This window comes from Hemicordylus capensis, chromosome 4 (assembly GCF_027244095.1).
Source record: "Hemicordylus capensis ecotype Gifberg chromosome 4, rHemCap1.1.pri, whole genome shotgun sequence".
NCBI classification, from domain to species: Eukaryota; Metazoa; Chordata; class Lepidosauria; order Squamata; family Cordylidae; genus Hemicordylus; species Hemicordylus capensis.
This window is the reverse complement of record NC_069660.1, coordinates 182,706,061-182,721,195: the sequence shown is the minus strand read 5'-3', so window position 1 is coordinate 182,721,195 and position 15,135 is coordinate 182,706,061. Positions and strand designations below refer to the sequence as shown.

Below are 15,135 nucleotides of genomic sequence, written 5' to 3'. Positions count from 1 at the left end.
GGTCGATGGTATCAAAAGCCACAGATTTTGGAGAATCAACAGTCATACTCTCCTGTTTATCTCCCAGAGTAGATAATCTAACAGGAAGACCAAGGCAGCTGTATTCTCATACTTTTCACACCAGAAGCTGGACTGGAAAGAATCTAAGTAATCAGTTTCAGCTAGTACCACCTGGAACTGACACACCACTATACATACCTATACTCTGCCCACAAATGGGAGGTTAGAAACCATCTGGAAGTTGTGTAAAATGGTTGGGTCTAAGACAAGGTTTTTAGGAGGGGCCTAATGACTGCCTCCTTCAGCAGGGTAGCACCTCCCACCCCCCGAGTCAGGGATACATTTAACATCCCTGCCACCCACTGACCCAATTCCTCTCTGGTCACCCTCCTCAACCATGAAGGGCAGGGGTCAAACATGCAAGTGGAGGACTTCCAATCAGCCTGTTCACCTCCTAAGGCAACACAATCCAAAAAGTATCCAATTGAACAAGACCAGATGATGCATTGGTAACATTTGTTCTTACCTATCTATTTAGTTGGATTTTATTGTAATTTGGTATTTTAACTGCATTATTTAATAATTGAGGTTCTTGATTATTAATTAATTGAAGAGTGGCATGTCAACAAACAAAAGTCATCCTCCAATGTCCCATTAAAATATAGATGGAGTCAGCAGCAATACAATAGTCTGACTATTCAAGATTTGTGTTATCATAATAATAATAATTCCATTAATGTAGAACTCTTCCAAAGATAATCTTATTTCAGGTTAAAGAGTTCCATCTGAGCTCTTAAGTGCCAGCATTATTTTTTGTATAGGGAAGACTTAAACTGTTCAGAAAATGAAAGTAATGAAGAAAGAAGTAGGTCTGCCAAATTATTTGCTCCTCACCTATTCTTTGAAGAACCCTGGTGTCTCCATGCAACACAGAGTAAAGATTAACAGGTTATTTACAGGATATGTATGGGCTTCTGGTTAGGGATGTGCAAGAATTGTGATTCAAAGGGTCAGTTTGGGAACCTTTAAGAGCAAGGAGAGCAGGTCTGTACCTGCTCCTCTGCTGCGGCGATACACTCCCCAGCACCCCTCACACAGTGGCACACATATGGCTGCCAGGCATGCGTGGAGGCCATGTGCATGCTGCTGCCAAGTCACTGCCACACAAGAGGTGCTGGGGAGCATGGCGCCACAGCAGGAAGCTACAGCGAGCGGCAGGTACAGACTTGCTCTCCTTGCTCTTAAAGGTTTATTTATTTATTTATTTATTTGATTTGATTTGTATACTGCCCTTCCAAAAAGGCTCAGGGCGGTTTACAATTAAAACAAACCACTAAAACAGTATAAAGCTATAACAAAAATTAAAAACAATATAACAACAATGAACAATTTTAAAACATTTTAAAACAACAATTAAACAATCGCAGTAATTAAAACCCCAAAGCTGGGTTAAATATTAAAACCGATTTAAAAACCCTGGAAAGCCAGGCCAAACAAATATGTTTTAAGGTTCCCCAACTGACCCTTTGAATCAGTGCATGGATTGTGATTTGTGCACATCCCTATTTCTGGTCTGACAATTTGTTAGTTGCTCTTGTATTTTGTTAATTTCAGAGCCAAAATTTTCAGAGTTTCTGAACTTCAGGACTGTATGTTGTAGTCATCTGTCAACCAATATTTTGATGGAACCTTGTTCTCAAATTCCAATGGAGTTCAAGCTTTCTAAATGGTAATAATCTCAGTAATCTGGCATTTACTTTTTTCCTGATCAACCAACAGCACAGATTAGGGATGTGCCCTAACCGGCTCGGGCAGCCACAGATGAGGCAGTGATCGGTTCATTTTAAAACCAGATAAGCAGGTGCTCGCTTTCCAAAAGGCTGCACATGCCTACAGCTTTGCAGCTGCACGCGGCCTTTTGGAAAGTGAGAGCCATGCCTGGAAAAGAGGTGGGGCGGAGAAGTAGCAGCAACCTGTTTACCTATTTTTAAAGGAATTGATCCCCGCCCTGCCAAACCAGTTCTGATGCGGGTGCGCAAGCTGATCCGGCACTTCCCTAAGGAGGCACCCAAACGGTTCGGGCACATCCCTAGCATTGATCATTTATCCGTTAAGTATGCCTAAATGGTGTTGTAATGTATGGCTTTTTTCCACCTCTGCATAGTGTTTCATATTCACCACCGGAAATAAAATGGCAATAGTGATATTGTGAATTATTATTTTTTAAGTACACTGGCTGACATCCTGGCTAAATTACTCAATGGAAGTCCTGAAATTAAGTAGGCATTTACAGTAACTCCAGAGCAGTACTACTGAGTAACTTGGTCTGGAAATCAGCCACTCTTTTCTGCTCTAAAACCGAAAAATCAGTTATATAAGTAAATGCATTTGTATCACTCTCACACAGAGAGGGCCAAGGTAAGTTTATGGCCTTGCTTGAAATGGATTCCAAGATACAGGAAACACTAATAGTAATCTTTGTAAAAATCACTTTAACATTTCAGTAATTCAGAGGAGTATCTAAGGAAAATAGCGCCTAGGGCAAGCACTGAAATTGCGCCTCCTGTCCAAACATCTGACACCCATCTTTCAGATAATTTTACCATAATATCAGCTGAAAAATACAAGCCAGGCTCGTTAATCTTTTAATATTTCAAAAACTATTTAGCAATGGACGTAGCCAGACCAAAAAATGCTGGAAAACAACACATTTCAGTATGCTGGGGCTCATGAAATACCCAAATACTATGTGAAGGTGTACTTGGAAAACTAAACAGAAGTGCCTGTCTAATTCTCTACTGTGTATTGTAGCATCACTATTACATAAGTTTTAAAAATAAATGGAGAATTTGACTTTTCCCAGATACTCTGAAAATAATTAAAGGATATGCAGAGTCAACTGTGTCACTGCTTGGAATATATTCTAGTATTTCAGAAAGACAGTTAAAATGAGAGAAAGAGAGCAAGAAACTCCCAGTGGGCCTTAATACTAAGGATTTCACACTGATTCAAAGACAAACTCGCCATTAATAGCCATATTATTAAGACATCACATTTAACTCACTTATCACAAGAGGCAAAGTAAGAGAAAATGAATACAATCCTAACTCATAAGCGTCAGCTCAGTATTTACAAGCCCTGATTCTCTGTACATAGTGCCAAACTGAATATCTGTACAATGACTTATATTAATTTTTTTTTAAAAAAATTACCTGTAGCCCCTTGGGGGGCTTCCTAATGGCCGTGGGGGAGGTCTGAAAAGGTTTCCCCTCCCCCACTTGCCTCTAGGGCCTTGCAGGGACCATTTGAGCATGTGTAGTGGCCATTTTTAAACATAATTTTTTTTAAAAAAAAATGGCCACTGAAAACAAAATGGCTGCCGTGCATGCTCAAATGGCCTCTGTGAGGCCTGGCATGGTCTAGGGCCTCACAGAGGCCATTTGAGCATGCACGGTGGCCATTTTGTTTTCGGTGGCCATTTTAAAAAATACTTTAAAAAAATGGCACCCCACTTCAAGTGGCACCCAGGGCACGTGCCCTGCCTGCCCAACCCTAGAAACGCCCTTGCAGTATTTACTCCACAGGCTCAGCGCAGAATGTTTTCCAGTGGTTAACAGCTTAGCTGCATCATCTTCTCTTCTCCTCCCTTCTACTCAAATCCCTCTTTCCTTCCCTTTCCAACACTAACCATGATTACCATATTTGTACCAGGGATCACCCTATTGGACTTAACTTTAAACATGGTTTGCAAACCAGCTTCAAACAGTTTCCAAATTCTGACATAACTATCCAGTTTAGTATTAAGGGCAAAGTCAAGTGAGAAAGAGGAGGAAGGAAAAGAAAAGGCATATGAGAGCCCAAAGGGCAAGGAAGAATATTCTCAGTCACTTAACTATAATCAGAAATGGATAACTGAGAATGTTATCTCTGCATTCAGCCATAATCTTTAAAAAGTTATATTTACTACAATATTTTTAGATTGTTATATAACTAATGCAATAACTTTTTCTTATCAAAACATTAAATAACTAAATAAAGTGACAACTGCAAATATGCAGCCATTAGAGTCAACACTTATAGTCATCAAAACCATTCTGAGTACTTGTTCTTCCTCAAAAATAGTCACTACTAAATACACTAAAGTGATAAAATTGGCAAATTCTAAAGCCAATGGCTTAAACTTTGCTTAATGTTTACAGCAATTAGCAAGGATTTTTTTTAAAAAATAGTGAATTCCCATTCTCAGGACTATCTTGAAGATTGGCTATTGCTATTTCTATTTTCATGTGCTGCTGTTGCTTTTTAAAATGCATACCTCCTCAGCCTTTTGAGCTTCTGTGTATTTATCCAAGTATATTCCTGAGAGTACAGATCCCACAATGGTCAGTCCTTTTCCAGCTTTCAATTGAGATGCGAAAGAAAGCAGTCGAGGGTGTTTTACCAACTGTTCCAAATCCAAATTCAACAGAACCAAGACTTGAGGCCTGGATGGAAGATTATAACGACCATTTCTATATATATATATAAAAGCCAGTTAACAACGTAATGTTATACTCTAGAGCAGTGGTTCCCAAACTGGGAGCCTCCAGATGTTGCTGAACTACAACTCCCATCAGCCCTAGCATTGTAGATGGGGCTGATGGTAGTTATAGTTCAGCAACATCTGGAGGCTCCCAGTTTGGGAACCACTGCTCTAGAGTAACCAAGAAACAAACACAAGATGCAACTTTGCAGAAAGTAGCACATTTTATTCTTACGTCATCAGGAGCAGATTTAGCCGCGGACCTGATGGTTTGGCCCCCATCTTCATTCCTCTTATGAAAAAAGTAAAATGTTTTATTTAGGAATAATGTGGCAGTGACATGACTTGGCTCTTATTCCACAGAGATAAAGCAAGTGTTTGTGGACAGAAACATCTCCAGAAATCCTTGTAATGGGAGAAATGAGGGTTTGTATTGTGCAAGAATGGGCATTTTATTTATTTGTTTATTTAACATATTTATTTAATGTCCAAACTCATGTCTGAGCAGTATACAATAAAACAACACACATTAAAACAATTAAAGCATTAAAATGTGTTTGCTAATTAAAATAATTTTGCTAGTTAAAATCATAATGATCTGATTACAGAGTATCAAAAAGAGAGCTGGAGGACAAACACGGTGGAGAATACAGACCTCACATGCAGGAAGCAAAGAGAAAGAAAGAGAAAGATCTTGTGTTGCTGGAGGGAGATGAAAAGTTCAAGAAGGACTTCTTAAGGATAGAGAGATCTGGGTGAGGTTAAATACAGAATCAAAAGAGCCAGAAGGCTGAGAGAGATTAGATAGGAAAGAATGAAAGGAAATGAGAGAGGGTGAAATAAAGTTATAAAAACAAGAGATTTTTAGCAATAAGGGAGAGGCGAGGCAGAGAAGGATGAAGCTTTAAGATTAAATGAAATGTGGAAAATACACAGCTGCGATGATGAGCTAAAGAGTCAAAAGACAAGCAGAGTGCAAGAAGAAAAATGGACACAGGAGACAATCTGCCTGCCATCAGATATACTATATGTTTTATGTCCCTACATAGCAACTTACCAACCCTTATGAAATGCAGTTTTTTGTGTTTTCAAAACTAAAAGAAATTAGGAAAACTTCCAAATATGAACCCACTATACACCTAGGGTTTGACAAAGCCCAGGCACCAGGGAGCCATGGCATCTAGACAAGGATATTCAGAGACAGAGTTATTTTATAACGTATTTATTTGTCTAAGGCAGTCCTTTTTCCTGTTCTAAGCATGTTACTTGTCAAGGAGACAAAGAGAAGCCCATTTACCCTCTCCTTCTACAGTGTCTGCCACTACGCCCAATATTTCTGTCAGGTGTCCATTGCCTGGCTCCTACATTTTGAGGCTGGCTCCTAGATCAAAATTTTTGTTGTTGTGGCTTGTATATACCAGTACCAGGTTGCTCTTCTGAAATTTCTTAGTGGATTTGAATTTATTAACTAGTGAATTTATTAGGACACTTACCTCCAATTTTTGGTATGAGGAGGCCCGTGTTCAACCCGAAGCAAAGCATAGCGTGCAGCATTCAAGGACAGCCCCCGGATTCCATCTCCCCACTCTTTTTCAGCTCTTAAAAAGAACACATAAACTATATGTTGATGATAACACCATCATTCCCTTGTTATACAGAAGACAATGCACAAAATCATCTTGGGATCGAAGTGACAAAACTTTATATCTCACATTTTGTTTTAGACAACTACTCTCCTTGACTCAGAATCTGCAAGAGAACACTTTCAGATCATAGTTATGTTAAGGCACTTTGAAGCACAGTAAAGGTCAAGTCACATAAATGAAAGTCTGCAAATTCAAGGACTCTGGGGAAATGCTTGAAAAATTAAACAATATTTTGGGTTTGGGACCCATGTTTACTGGTCAAGGTCACAAGGAAGAGAAGTAATTTTCTATCACTTTGCAAACAACTGAAATCCTTTCAAAAAGATGTGATTTAGTCTTTAGTGGATGACTGAGTAACTAGAATGGAGGAAGCGGACCTTTGCAATCTGAGGGGCAAATTAAAATGATTTGTCGGAAATTTTCCCGGGTCATCACATTCATTTAAACAAATGGGGAATTGCATTAGAGCCCAGCTGCATGTAAATTTCAAGATGCCTGAAATAGAAGTTCTTGATGGCACTGAATCCTGCATGATTTGTTTGATTCTATTCTGATAAGTGTGGGGGAAAGCATCTATACTTTTATAAAAACCAGTTTCTCTTTCCAGATGCTATCTCCCAGACCTGAATATAATATATTCTAGGTGGGCCTCATGCCATGTTGTTATCAGCTGTTCTGGAATTCATTTATCCATGTCATGTATGAGCCCATGGGATAGGAGAAGTTAGAGTGCATAAGAATATCTTCACCTACATAAAATTTACCCTTTATTTACCCTCAGTCACACAATGTGTGTCAAGATAAAGTAGATAAAAATGGATGGGTCACATAACTTTTCACACAGTTCTATTTTCTCTAGTATCCTTACTGTAAAATAAAAGTGGACAAGAAATGTGCATATGTGTCTTTGCCAAAAAGCAACACTCAATAATAGGGGCGTAACAAGGCTGGAGTGGGCCCAGAGACAAAATTTTAAAATGGGCCCCTCACTGATATAAACACACACACTTCACAATATATAGTCATGTGACTTCCCTCTGGGGGGCCCCTCGAGGCATGGGGGCCCCCAGGCAGCCGCCTCCCCTTGCCTAATAGTAGTTACACCCCTGCTCAATAAAAGTTTAATGGTATATAAATGTGGTCATGGAAACAGTAATATCTTTAATTAAATCTGCAGGAATTTTACATTCTCCCACAGAAGTCAACAGGAGATACTGAAAAGTACTTTGTTAGTTTATAAGCCTGTGCAGGAAGAATTTTCCTATTAAGTTTTATATCTGAACAAATAATTTGGGGATCAAATAAATGTGCAGCCTTACCCTCTATATTCAATGTATTTGTAAATACATCCTGCTATCAGCATGGCAACCAAGGCATAGTACCAAGAGCATATGAACATCAAGGCAAGACACAAACTCATCCCCAGGAATGAAAGAGTCCTAAAAGAAATATATGTTTTGAGTTCATACATTTCATGTATATATTACTAAGCTTAGTATAATAATACAGGAGAACCTCGTGACTGGTGGGGTTTCAGTTTCCCGCCTACGGCAGTGAGTAACAGACCCACGAGTAACGAGTTATTATTGCTATGGGGAAAGCAGGGTAGGTTCTGAAGTGGAGGGAAAACATGAAAAATGGCCCCAAAGCAGAAAAATAACTTAAAAAAAAAAATTACTGTGGCATGCTCCACAGGGTCCATATGTGGCCAGGAATCCTTTCATGTGTCCAGGAATGCCACAAAATGCCCCCCTGCCCAAACCATGGGGAAAAGTCAATAGAGATAGTTTTTGTAAGGAAAGGAGCCACAAAATGGCTCCCCAGAGACCCAGCCCTCTAGGAACTGCAGATACTGCAAACAGGTGTCAATGAGACAACCCACAAATACATGGAACCACAAATAGCATTTCTGCAAATTACTTGGTTCTCCTGTAAAGTGAATCTCTCAGCTAACAGGTATTTTATAATTTAATTTACAATACAAGAAAGCTTAAGTAGACAAAACGTTTCACTTCAGGTAGTGTGACCAACATTCATCTCCAGTGACACTTCTGACTCCTTTTAAAAGATTAGTGTATGAACCCAGTGATACAAAACTAATCTAGATTGATTAATATAGGAAACTATTTTCTAGGGAAGAGATATATTATCCAGTCTGAAGTATGGATGAATAGGTGACTTCCCTGGGAAACAGATGCAAAGTCATAGGAAGGGCATGGATATGCACAGTAATTACAAAATAGCAAAAAGACTTAAAATGTTGTAGTATGTTAAAAGTAATTTTCTTGTGACACGAGCTTTCATAGCCAACTTCAGATGCAAACAAGTATGGATCTTCATTCTCTAGGTGTCTGAACATCTGCAGACTTATATTTAGACTTTTCTAAATTACCAAATATATTAACTGTGGGCAATTCCTCAGCTGATGCCTTTTTGGGGGGCATTTTTTGGGGGGAGGGGCACATTTTGCAAGTTACAGGGTTTGCAGATAATTTCCTCAAACACATATTCATAATAACACCACAGTGCAGTAAAGTGTTTGACTACCAAAGTAATAAAAGAATGAAGGAGCAAAATGTAACAAAGTAAGCTTCATGAGAGCTTGAGAACTTCAACAATTGTAATACACATATTTATTTCTGGAGGATGATAGCAAAATCTAAAGCACACAGATAGGTTCTTGATTTCGCAATTCTGATTCTGACAGTAGTTTTTCATCCTTTTTCAATCACAGTTGTTTACTCTCTAATCTACAGCCATGCCTTTTAAATTTTTAAAAGTAACAAACAAGCAGCCCTGAACTTTGTTCTTTAATGCTCAAAATCAATCTGTGGGTATGCACTTGTTCTCATGTCCTTGGAAGTTGAGTTTAATTTTCCAAGTTTCAAATTGCTCAAATCCACCTTCCTTGGGAATGGGGAGAACAAAACAAACCTACTAAGAGTGAATTGCATTCACAGGGGGCATATTCCCATTTCCCCTTCTCCCTCACTCCTGCCTCAATTGCAAATAAATAAAAAATAAAAGATAAAATTCAAATTCAATCCACTACTGTGTTAACAGCATACTAGAATAGTATGTAAGAACTCAGAAGAAAATCAAACATTACAATGAAACATAATACAGTATTTGATTGATCACATATGAGTGACTGTGTGATTAAGGAAAAAACCTTCACATTTCCTTTAAGCTATAGTTTGACAAATGAAATATATTGCCTGTCCCTGATATTCTGCTTAACAGCAGCTATCATTGGCTTATATGTCCCACAGCATAAGGTGGGCAGTGCTAGACCTGCATGTGCCATTGCAGAACATGTAACCTGTTGTGTTCTTGTTTGTAATTATTTATTATCCTTCTTCTAAAGACTGATGATAACTGAATAACCAACAGCGAAATCCAATTACCTCCCTCACCATTGTTTTTAATGAGAATGTTGTACTTTTTATAGCTTTAATTCTGAAAAACTGATATATACATTTTCAACAAAAATGCTTACAAAAGGCCTAAGAATATAAGTCAAATGCTTGTTTGTCTTTCAAAGAAATAAAGAATATGTTGTACCAGTGATAATATCTGAAACGAGGTCTCCAGTTTGGGGTACGTAGAAGAGTCTGAACTGCACACGCCAAGTTCACAAAGAGATAGCACATTAGGAAAAACCTGCAAACAAGAACACATTTACAATTTAAATGAATACTCTTAGTCTCAGGAATAGTCAAGTCAAAGGAAAAGGGGGAAAAAGAGTTACATAGTCCAATGCCAATCTTTAAGGTTTCCAACAAAGATACAAAGAGCCAGCCTGACAACTCTCTACAGTAAAGGGCTGGAGCATAAAATACACACAACTGCCTGAGACTGGAGGGACTGAAGGCTACAGTTTCCCTCTGGCCTTATCCTGGAGCTATCTGAAGTTCTACAGTCTTGCTATGCTCTCACTGATGCCCCTCTACAATTTGTAGGTTTCTGCCCATGGTCTGGACACAACAATGCTGAGATTCCCCTCTGTAATATGTAGAATCACTTGACAGCGTCCTTATGTCATGCAATTCCCTATTGTGCATCATATTATTGGCTGCAGCTGCTGCTTGGGGGAATGCATGACCCATTCATATCAGGATACAGGTTAAAAAATTCTACATTTAGGGAGCGGGAGTTATGGTAGGAGGATGACATGGTGATGCTCTTTTTGGCAGCTGTCCTATACCAAGAGCAATGTGTGTACTTCTGCCCTAGGGGTGTGCATGGTCTGGTGCACCCCCAGTCCGGCACGGGGGGACTGTTGCTTTAAGTGGGGGGGGGGAGTGGTAGTACTTAACACACACCCCCGCTCTTCCCCCTCCGATGCTGTGTCATTTGAAAAATCTTCTTGGGGCGGCAGAGTTCCTCTGCTGCCCCCGCCCCCGTTGTTGTTCGTAAAGCCTTCAAAGAGACGAGCGCTAGCGGCGTGGATGCGCCATGCGCGGTGCACGCTCGTCTCTGATGCTGCCGCGCACGCACCACATACGTCACGGCGTCAGAGACGAGCGCGCGCGCCGCTAGCGCTTGTCTCTTTGAAGGCTTTACAAACAACAACGGGGGTAGGGGCGGCAGAGGAACTCTGCCGCCCCAAGAAGATTTTTCAAATGACACAGTGCCGGAGGGGGAAGAGCGGCGGGGGGGGGGAGTACTACCACGCCCCCTGCTTAAAGCAACAGTCCCCCGCCCATCCGGACCGGTCCGTCGGTCTTTTGAATCGTGCCGGACTGAACCATGTACACTCCTATTCTGCCCCCACAACACAGAACTGGGAATCTAGTATGTTAATTTCCAATGATGTACACTGCACCCAATTGCAGTATGATGAAAAATGCAAGGGTAAGATCTGGACAGCATTCCATCTGTAAAAGGATGTCTTGAGCCATCACTGATTCTTCTCTTTGTTCCTCCTCATTTATCTACTGAAGAGCTAAGCCCTGTCAATTCTATCTTTGTAGTATCTATAATATTCACACGTTTCTTTTTGATGCAACTCAAAATTGTGTTCACTCAGTAGAGCTCTTCTCACGATCCGTGAGAAGAGCTCCGGGGAGGGTTTAACTAATTTCCCCCACAGATGATCTCCTTCAGGACCCTGGGTGAGCAGATAGCCTGCCCAGATGAGCAGCTGCTCCCGCTGCAGCTCCCGGGTTTGCGGTGCTGGGATGTGCCGCTGCACGTCACCCCGCCCCCCTGGAGCCCCAACAATGCACCGCACAATTACTGGAATCCCCCCCCCGTATGCCAGCTGCAGCTGCTGACACATGATTTAAAGAACGAGGGTAAGGGAGAGCTTGCTCCCTTAACCTCGTTTAACTTGGGGGCTACTTAGGTGGGTTTGCCACAGCGTAGCCACTGGAATCGAGCCCAATCCCGGCAGTTCACACGAGCATGCAAAACTGAGGTGGGCTCCCTTAGCCCCGTTTTGCATGTTTGTGTGAATAGCCTCATTATCTCTCACATTGTCTATTGCAATATTCTTTTGTTCAGTCTTCCTGTCTCTTCTCCCAAGCTTCTTCTCCTCCAACTTGAATTCTTCAACTTGCCTAACCTGTTGAGCTCATTACTATGATTGTTATGTTCTTGTCTGCTTACTGCATTGACTCTTTCATCTTATATTCAGTTTATATTTCTTCAGTTCGCTCTTAACTGTGTTCATCCACCTGCTCTTACTTAATTATCTGCACTTCTCTGCATCTATGCCTCTTTGCACTCTCTTCATGCTTACATCAGGGGCGGCTTGTGAACTCACCTCCGGCGGGGGCGGCGGGCGGCTCCTTTAACTGTAAACGGAGCTGGTGCTCCGTGCCACCCAGCAGCCCCCGCGGCGGGGAATCGCCTCCGCCACTCACCTGGCCGCTGGTGGGGGCTCGCCTCCGTGGGAGCCAGGTGAGTGGCGGAGGCGATTCCCCGCTGAGGGGGCTGCTGGGCGGCACGGAGCACCGGCTCTGTTTACAGTTAAAGGAGCCACCCGCCGCTCCCCTGGAGGCGCGTTCACGAGCCGCGCCTGGCTTACATTACCCTTGTCCTTTATGCCTAGGGCACCCTATTATCTGAACTGTCCTACACATGTCCTCTTCATGAGTCTTGTAACCCTTTTAAAAGATTCCATCCTCAGTTTTCTGTTGGCCCACTCTCTCTTGCAGGTCCCCCTCACTGGAGCGACCTACCTCCTGACATCCACCTCACTCCTCCCAATGGGACCCTTGAATGCTTGATTAACACTTGTCTCTTCATACCGGCAGTTGCCATGCCATCTGGCACATCAACCTTTCCCCTCTTCTTCCCTTCCCTTAGGTCTTACTTAGACTGTAGGACAGAGACCAGGGCTGGTATTTTATTTCTGCTTTATATAAAGTGCCTACCCTTCATAGGCACTTTATAAATAATAATAATATATTAAATTATTTTAAAATGATAAAAATATCTTCTGTGCATACTTACATAGAAAGGATTGGAGCCACACTGTCCAGAGAAGCTATGATAATACCTATCTCACAAATAAATGCAGTGAGGAGCAAGGCCCATGTTGGTTCTCCATTTGATTTTCCATGACCAAATATCTAGTTTAAAAGAACAAATCCTTTTATTCTTTCAAATACATCTCAGAACTGCATTAATTTGATGTGACATCCTGTCTAAGTTATTTCCTGTAAAGATTCCAACTATTATATGTTACATAAAATTCAGCATAACACAACATGCAGCATTGTTCCAACTGCACTTTGGCACAATGTTCCAACTGCACTTTGGCACAATGGTTCCATTTTAGTGCATTTCCCCAGTTGTCCAAATGTTGCATATACTGGTAGACCATCTTAAAAATATTGGCCCACTTTCTCTGCAACTTTATGAGGGTGGAGCCAGAGACACTAGTGTATTGCAGCATTACTCTGCAGCCCAGCATACAGGGAGGGGGGATCAGGGAGGGATTTTCACTTTTGTCCCCTCTGCAGCCCTCAGGGACATATTCCTGGCAGTGATTAGTGATGTTCCAGGGAGGAGAAAGAGGGATGTGCCTGAATCTTTGAAGAGGAGCCAAAATGATTCAGCTCCCTACAGCCAAAATGTCTTGGCGCAGGGTTCCCTTAAGAGGAGGCAGGCAGGTCCTACCTGCCCTTCTTGTGAGCCTCTGCCGCCCCACTGTGGTGCTTTACTCTGTAAAGTGACATCTAATACAGCTAGTATAATTATTTGATTAAAAGTGACTGTTTATATCACAGTTCTATAGCCTACGTGTATAACTGAATGAAGTATTAATGTTGATAAGGGGAACTGCTCCCACTTCAAGGATTGTCTGCAAATGTAATAGAATGACTTACTTCTGTATAAACAAATGATAAAAGGAACTGTGTGTGTGTCTGAAAGAATGTATGATTAAGCAAAGTATATACCAGCCCCAAACCATGATAAACGTTGGGAAGGAAATGCCCCAAAAGGACCAGGGAAAACCGGAAAACATGCCAAAGACAGCAGAAAAGGAGTTGCTCGGAAAACAAGGACTATGGTTGATCCTGAGATAAGGATGGATGCAAACACGGAACAGCAAACAGCTTCAAAGACAGGCAACCCTTTTTAAGTCAGGCATCAACAGAGGTTTTCTCTAAGAAGCACAGAAGATTGTGGGGCCTCCAGCTTCTTCCAACTCCCCATTAAAGACTGATCACCTTTAAGTGGGGCTGGTAAGTATGTATGTGTGAGTAAATGAACTATGGTTTAACTAGTACTTAGGGTGTAACAATAAACTGATGAATTAAATCCAGCTGGTGTCCGGGATCTGTTTTATTTTGGAGACTTGTACTAGCCTATCCGAAGTAGTACTCCTAATTAAGGGTGATCCCCTCAATAACTGGCCACAAAAGGTCCACTGTGAAAGCAGCAGCCTGTGCTGCTGTCTCCTTTAAGGTGACCACCACAGTGACAGGATGCTGCTCCCAGCATCCCTCATGTGGTGTCAGCATTTGTGGGGCCAGCATGCTCTTGCATTATATCAGATGCCAGGGCCTCCCCCCCCCCGGCCCGGCCAAGTTCCAATTTTAAAGAGTTCATTTCTGCTGTTTTGCACAATAAAAATAAAACACATTTAAGAGGGCTTGCCCACAAACTAACACTTGTTTTAGACCAGTCAAGGCACAGTTTGTCCTTTACTTTCTCTTAGGGAAATGAAGGAAGCAGGCCTTGGTTCATTTGCTTCCTTCTTTCTCCATGGTAAGGAAAACAGGAGAAGAGTGCCAGAAATGGCATATCCTAAAATAATTTGAAGTCAGAGTCTCATGCTCTTTCCAGCCTCTTCCCAGTAAAGAGTGAAGGAGATAGGTTGGTAAGGTTGGGAGGAAGAGCATGCAAGCAAAAGACCAACAGTACGTCTAATCTCCCCCGAGAAAGAACCTTGGAGGTCTGGGGCATACCTCCAAGTCAAGGTGTATCATATCCAGCAAGCTCTTAGTATTTTAGTGTGAGGGTACTTTCCCCATCCACAGGCTACCATATTAGCTTGAAAACTAATATGTCAATGAAAGCATGAAAAAGAAATTTGCATTACAACCTTATGTTCATTAGATGATGGAATGCTGAGATGCTGTTTCCATTCCAAAGGCCATGGCCCCATTTTACAACGCAAACTATCAGTATACATGGAACAAACACAGAATGGAGCATTTCTGTCACATCATGTGCCAATATTCTGAAGTCAACAGCCCACCATTATCTTTCTCCATGTAATTCAGCAAATTTCAACCCTTCACAACTCTCCTTTTTGGGGTTACTTCACACAGGGTTGTTGTTGTTTTTAAAACATGAAATAGTATTCATATGTTCATTTTTCAAGAAGCTACCACACCACTAGATTTCCTCTTGCATAATAAAGCTGAAATAGCTCTTGCTCTAACAGGTTATAACCACCCAGACTCAGAATTGAATACATGAAAGGAACCTTATCAGTTATCAAGT

The 15,135-nt window shown here is 41.4% G+C and overlaps 1 protein-coding gene across 6 annotated transcripts in view; it reads right to left on the bottom strand.

The window, feature by feature from the left end:
• Window positions 1-15,135, bottom strand: part of SLC12A7 (solute carrier family 12 member 7) — a 204,045-nt gene that overhangs the window by 60,096 nt on the left and 128,814 nt on the right. For all 6 annotated transcript variants that reach the window (XM_053245259.1, XM_053245255.1, XM_053245256.1 and 3 more), the window contains exons 13-17: window positions 12,631-12,749; window positions 9,733-9,831; window positions 7,488-7,607; window positions 6,016-6,120; window positions 4,316-4,484 (exon numbers count right to left, since the gene is read on the bottom strand). In XM_053245259.1, the coding sequence (XP_053101234.1) occupies window positions 4,316-4,484; window positions 6,016-6,120; window positions 7,488-7,607; window positions 9,733-9,831; window positions 12,631-12,749 (612 nt within the window). The remainder of the gene's footprint in view (window positions 1-4,315; window positions 4,485-6,015; window positions 6,121-7,487; window positions 7,608-9,732; window positions 9,832-12,630; window positions 12,750-15,135) is intronic.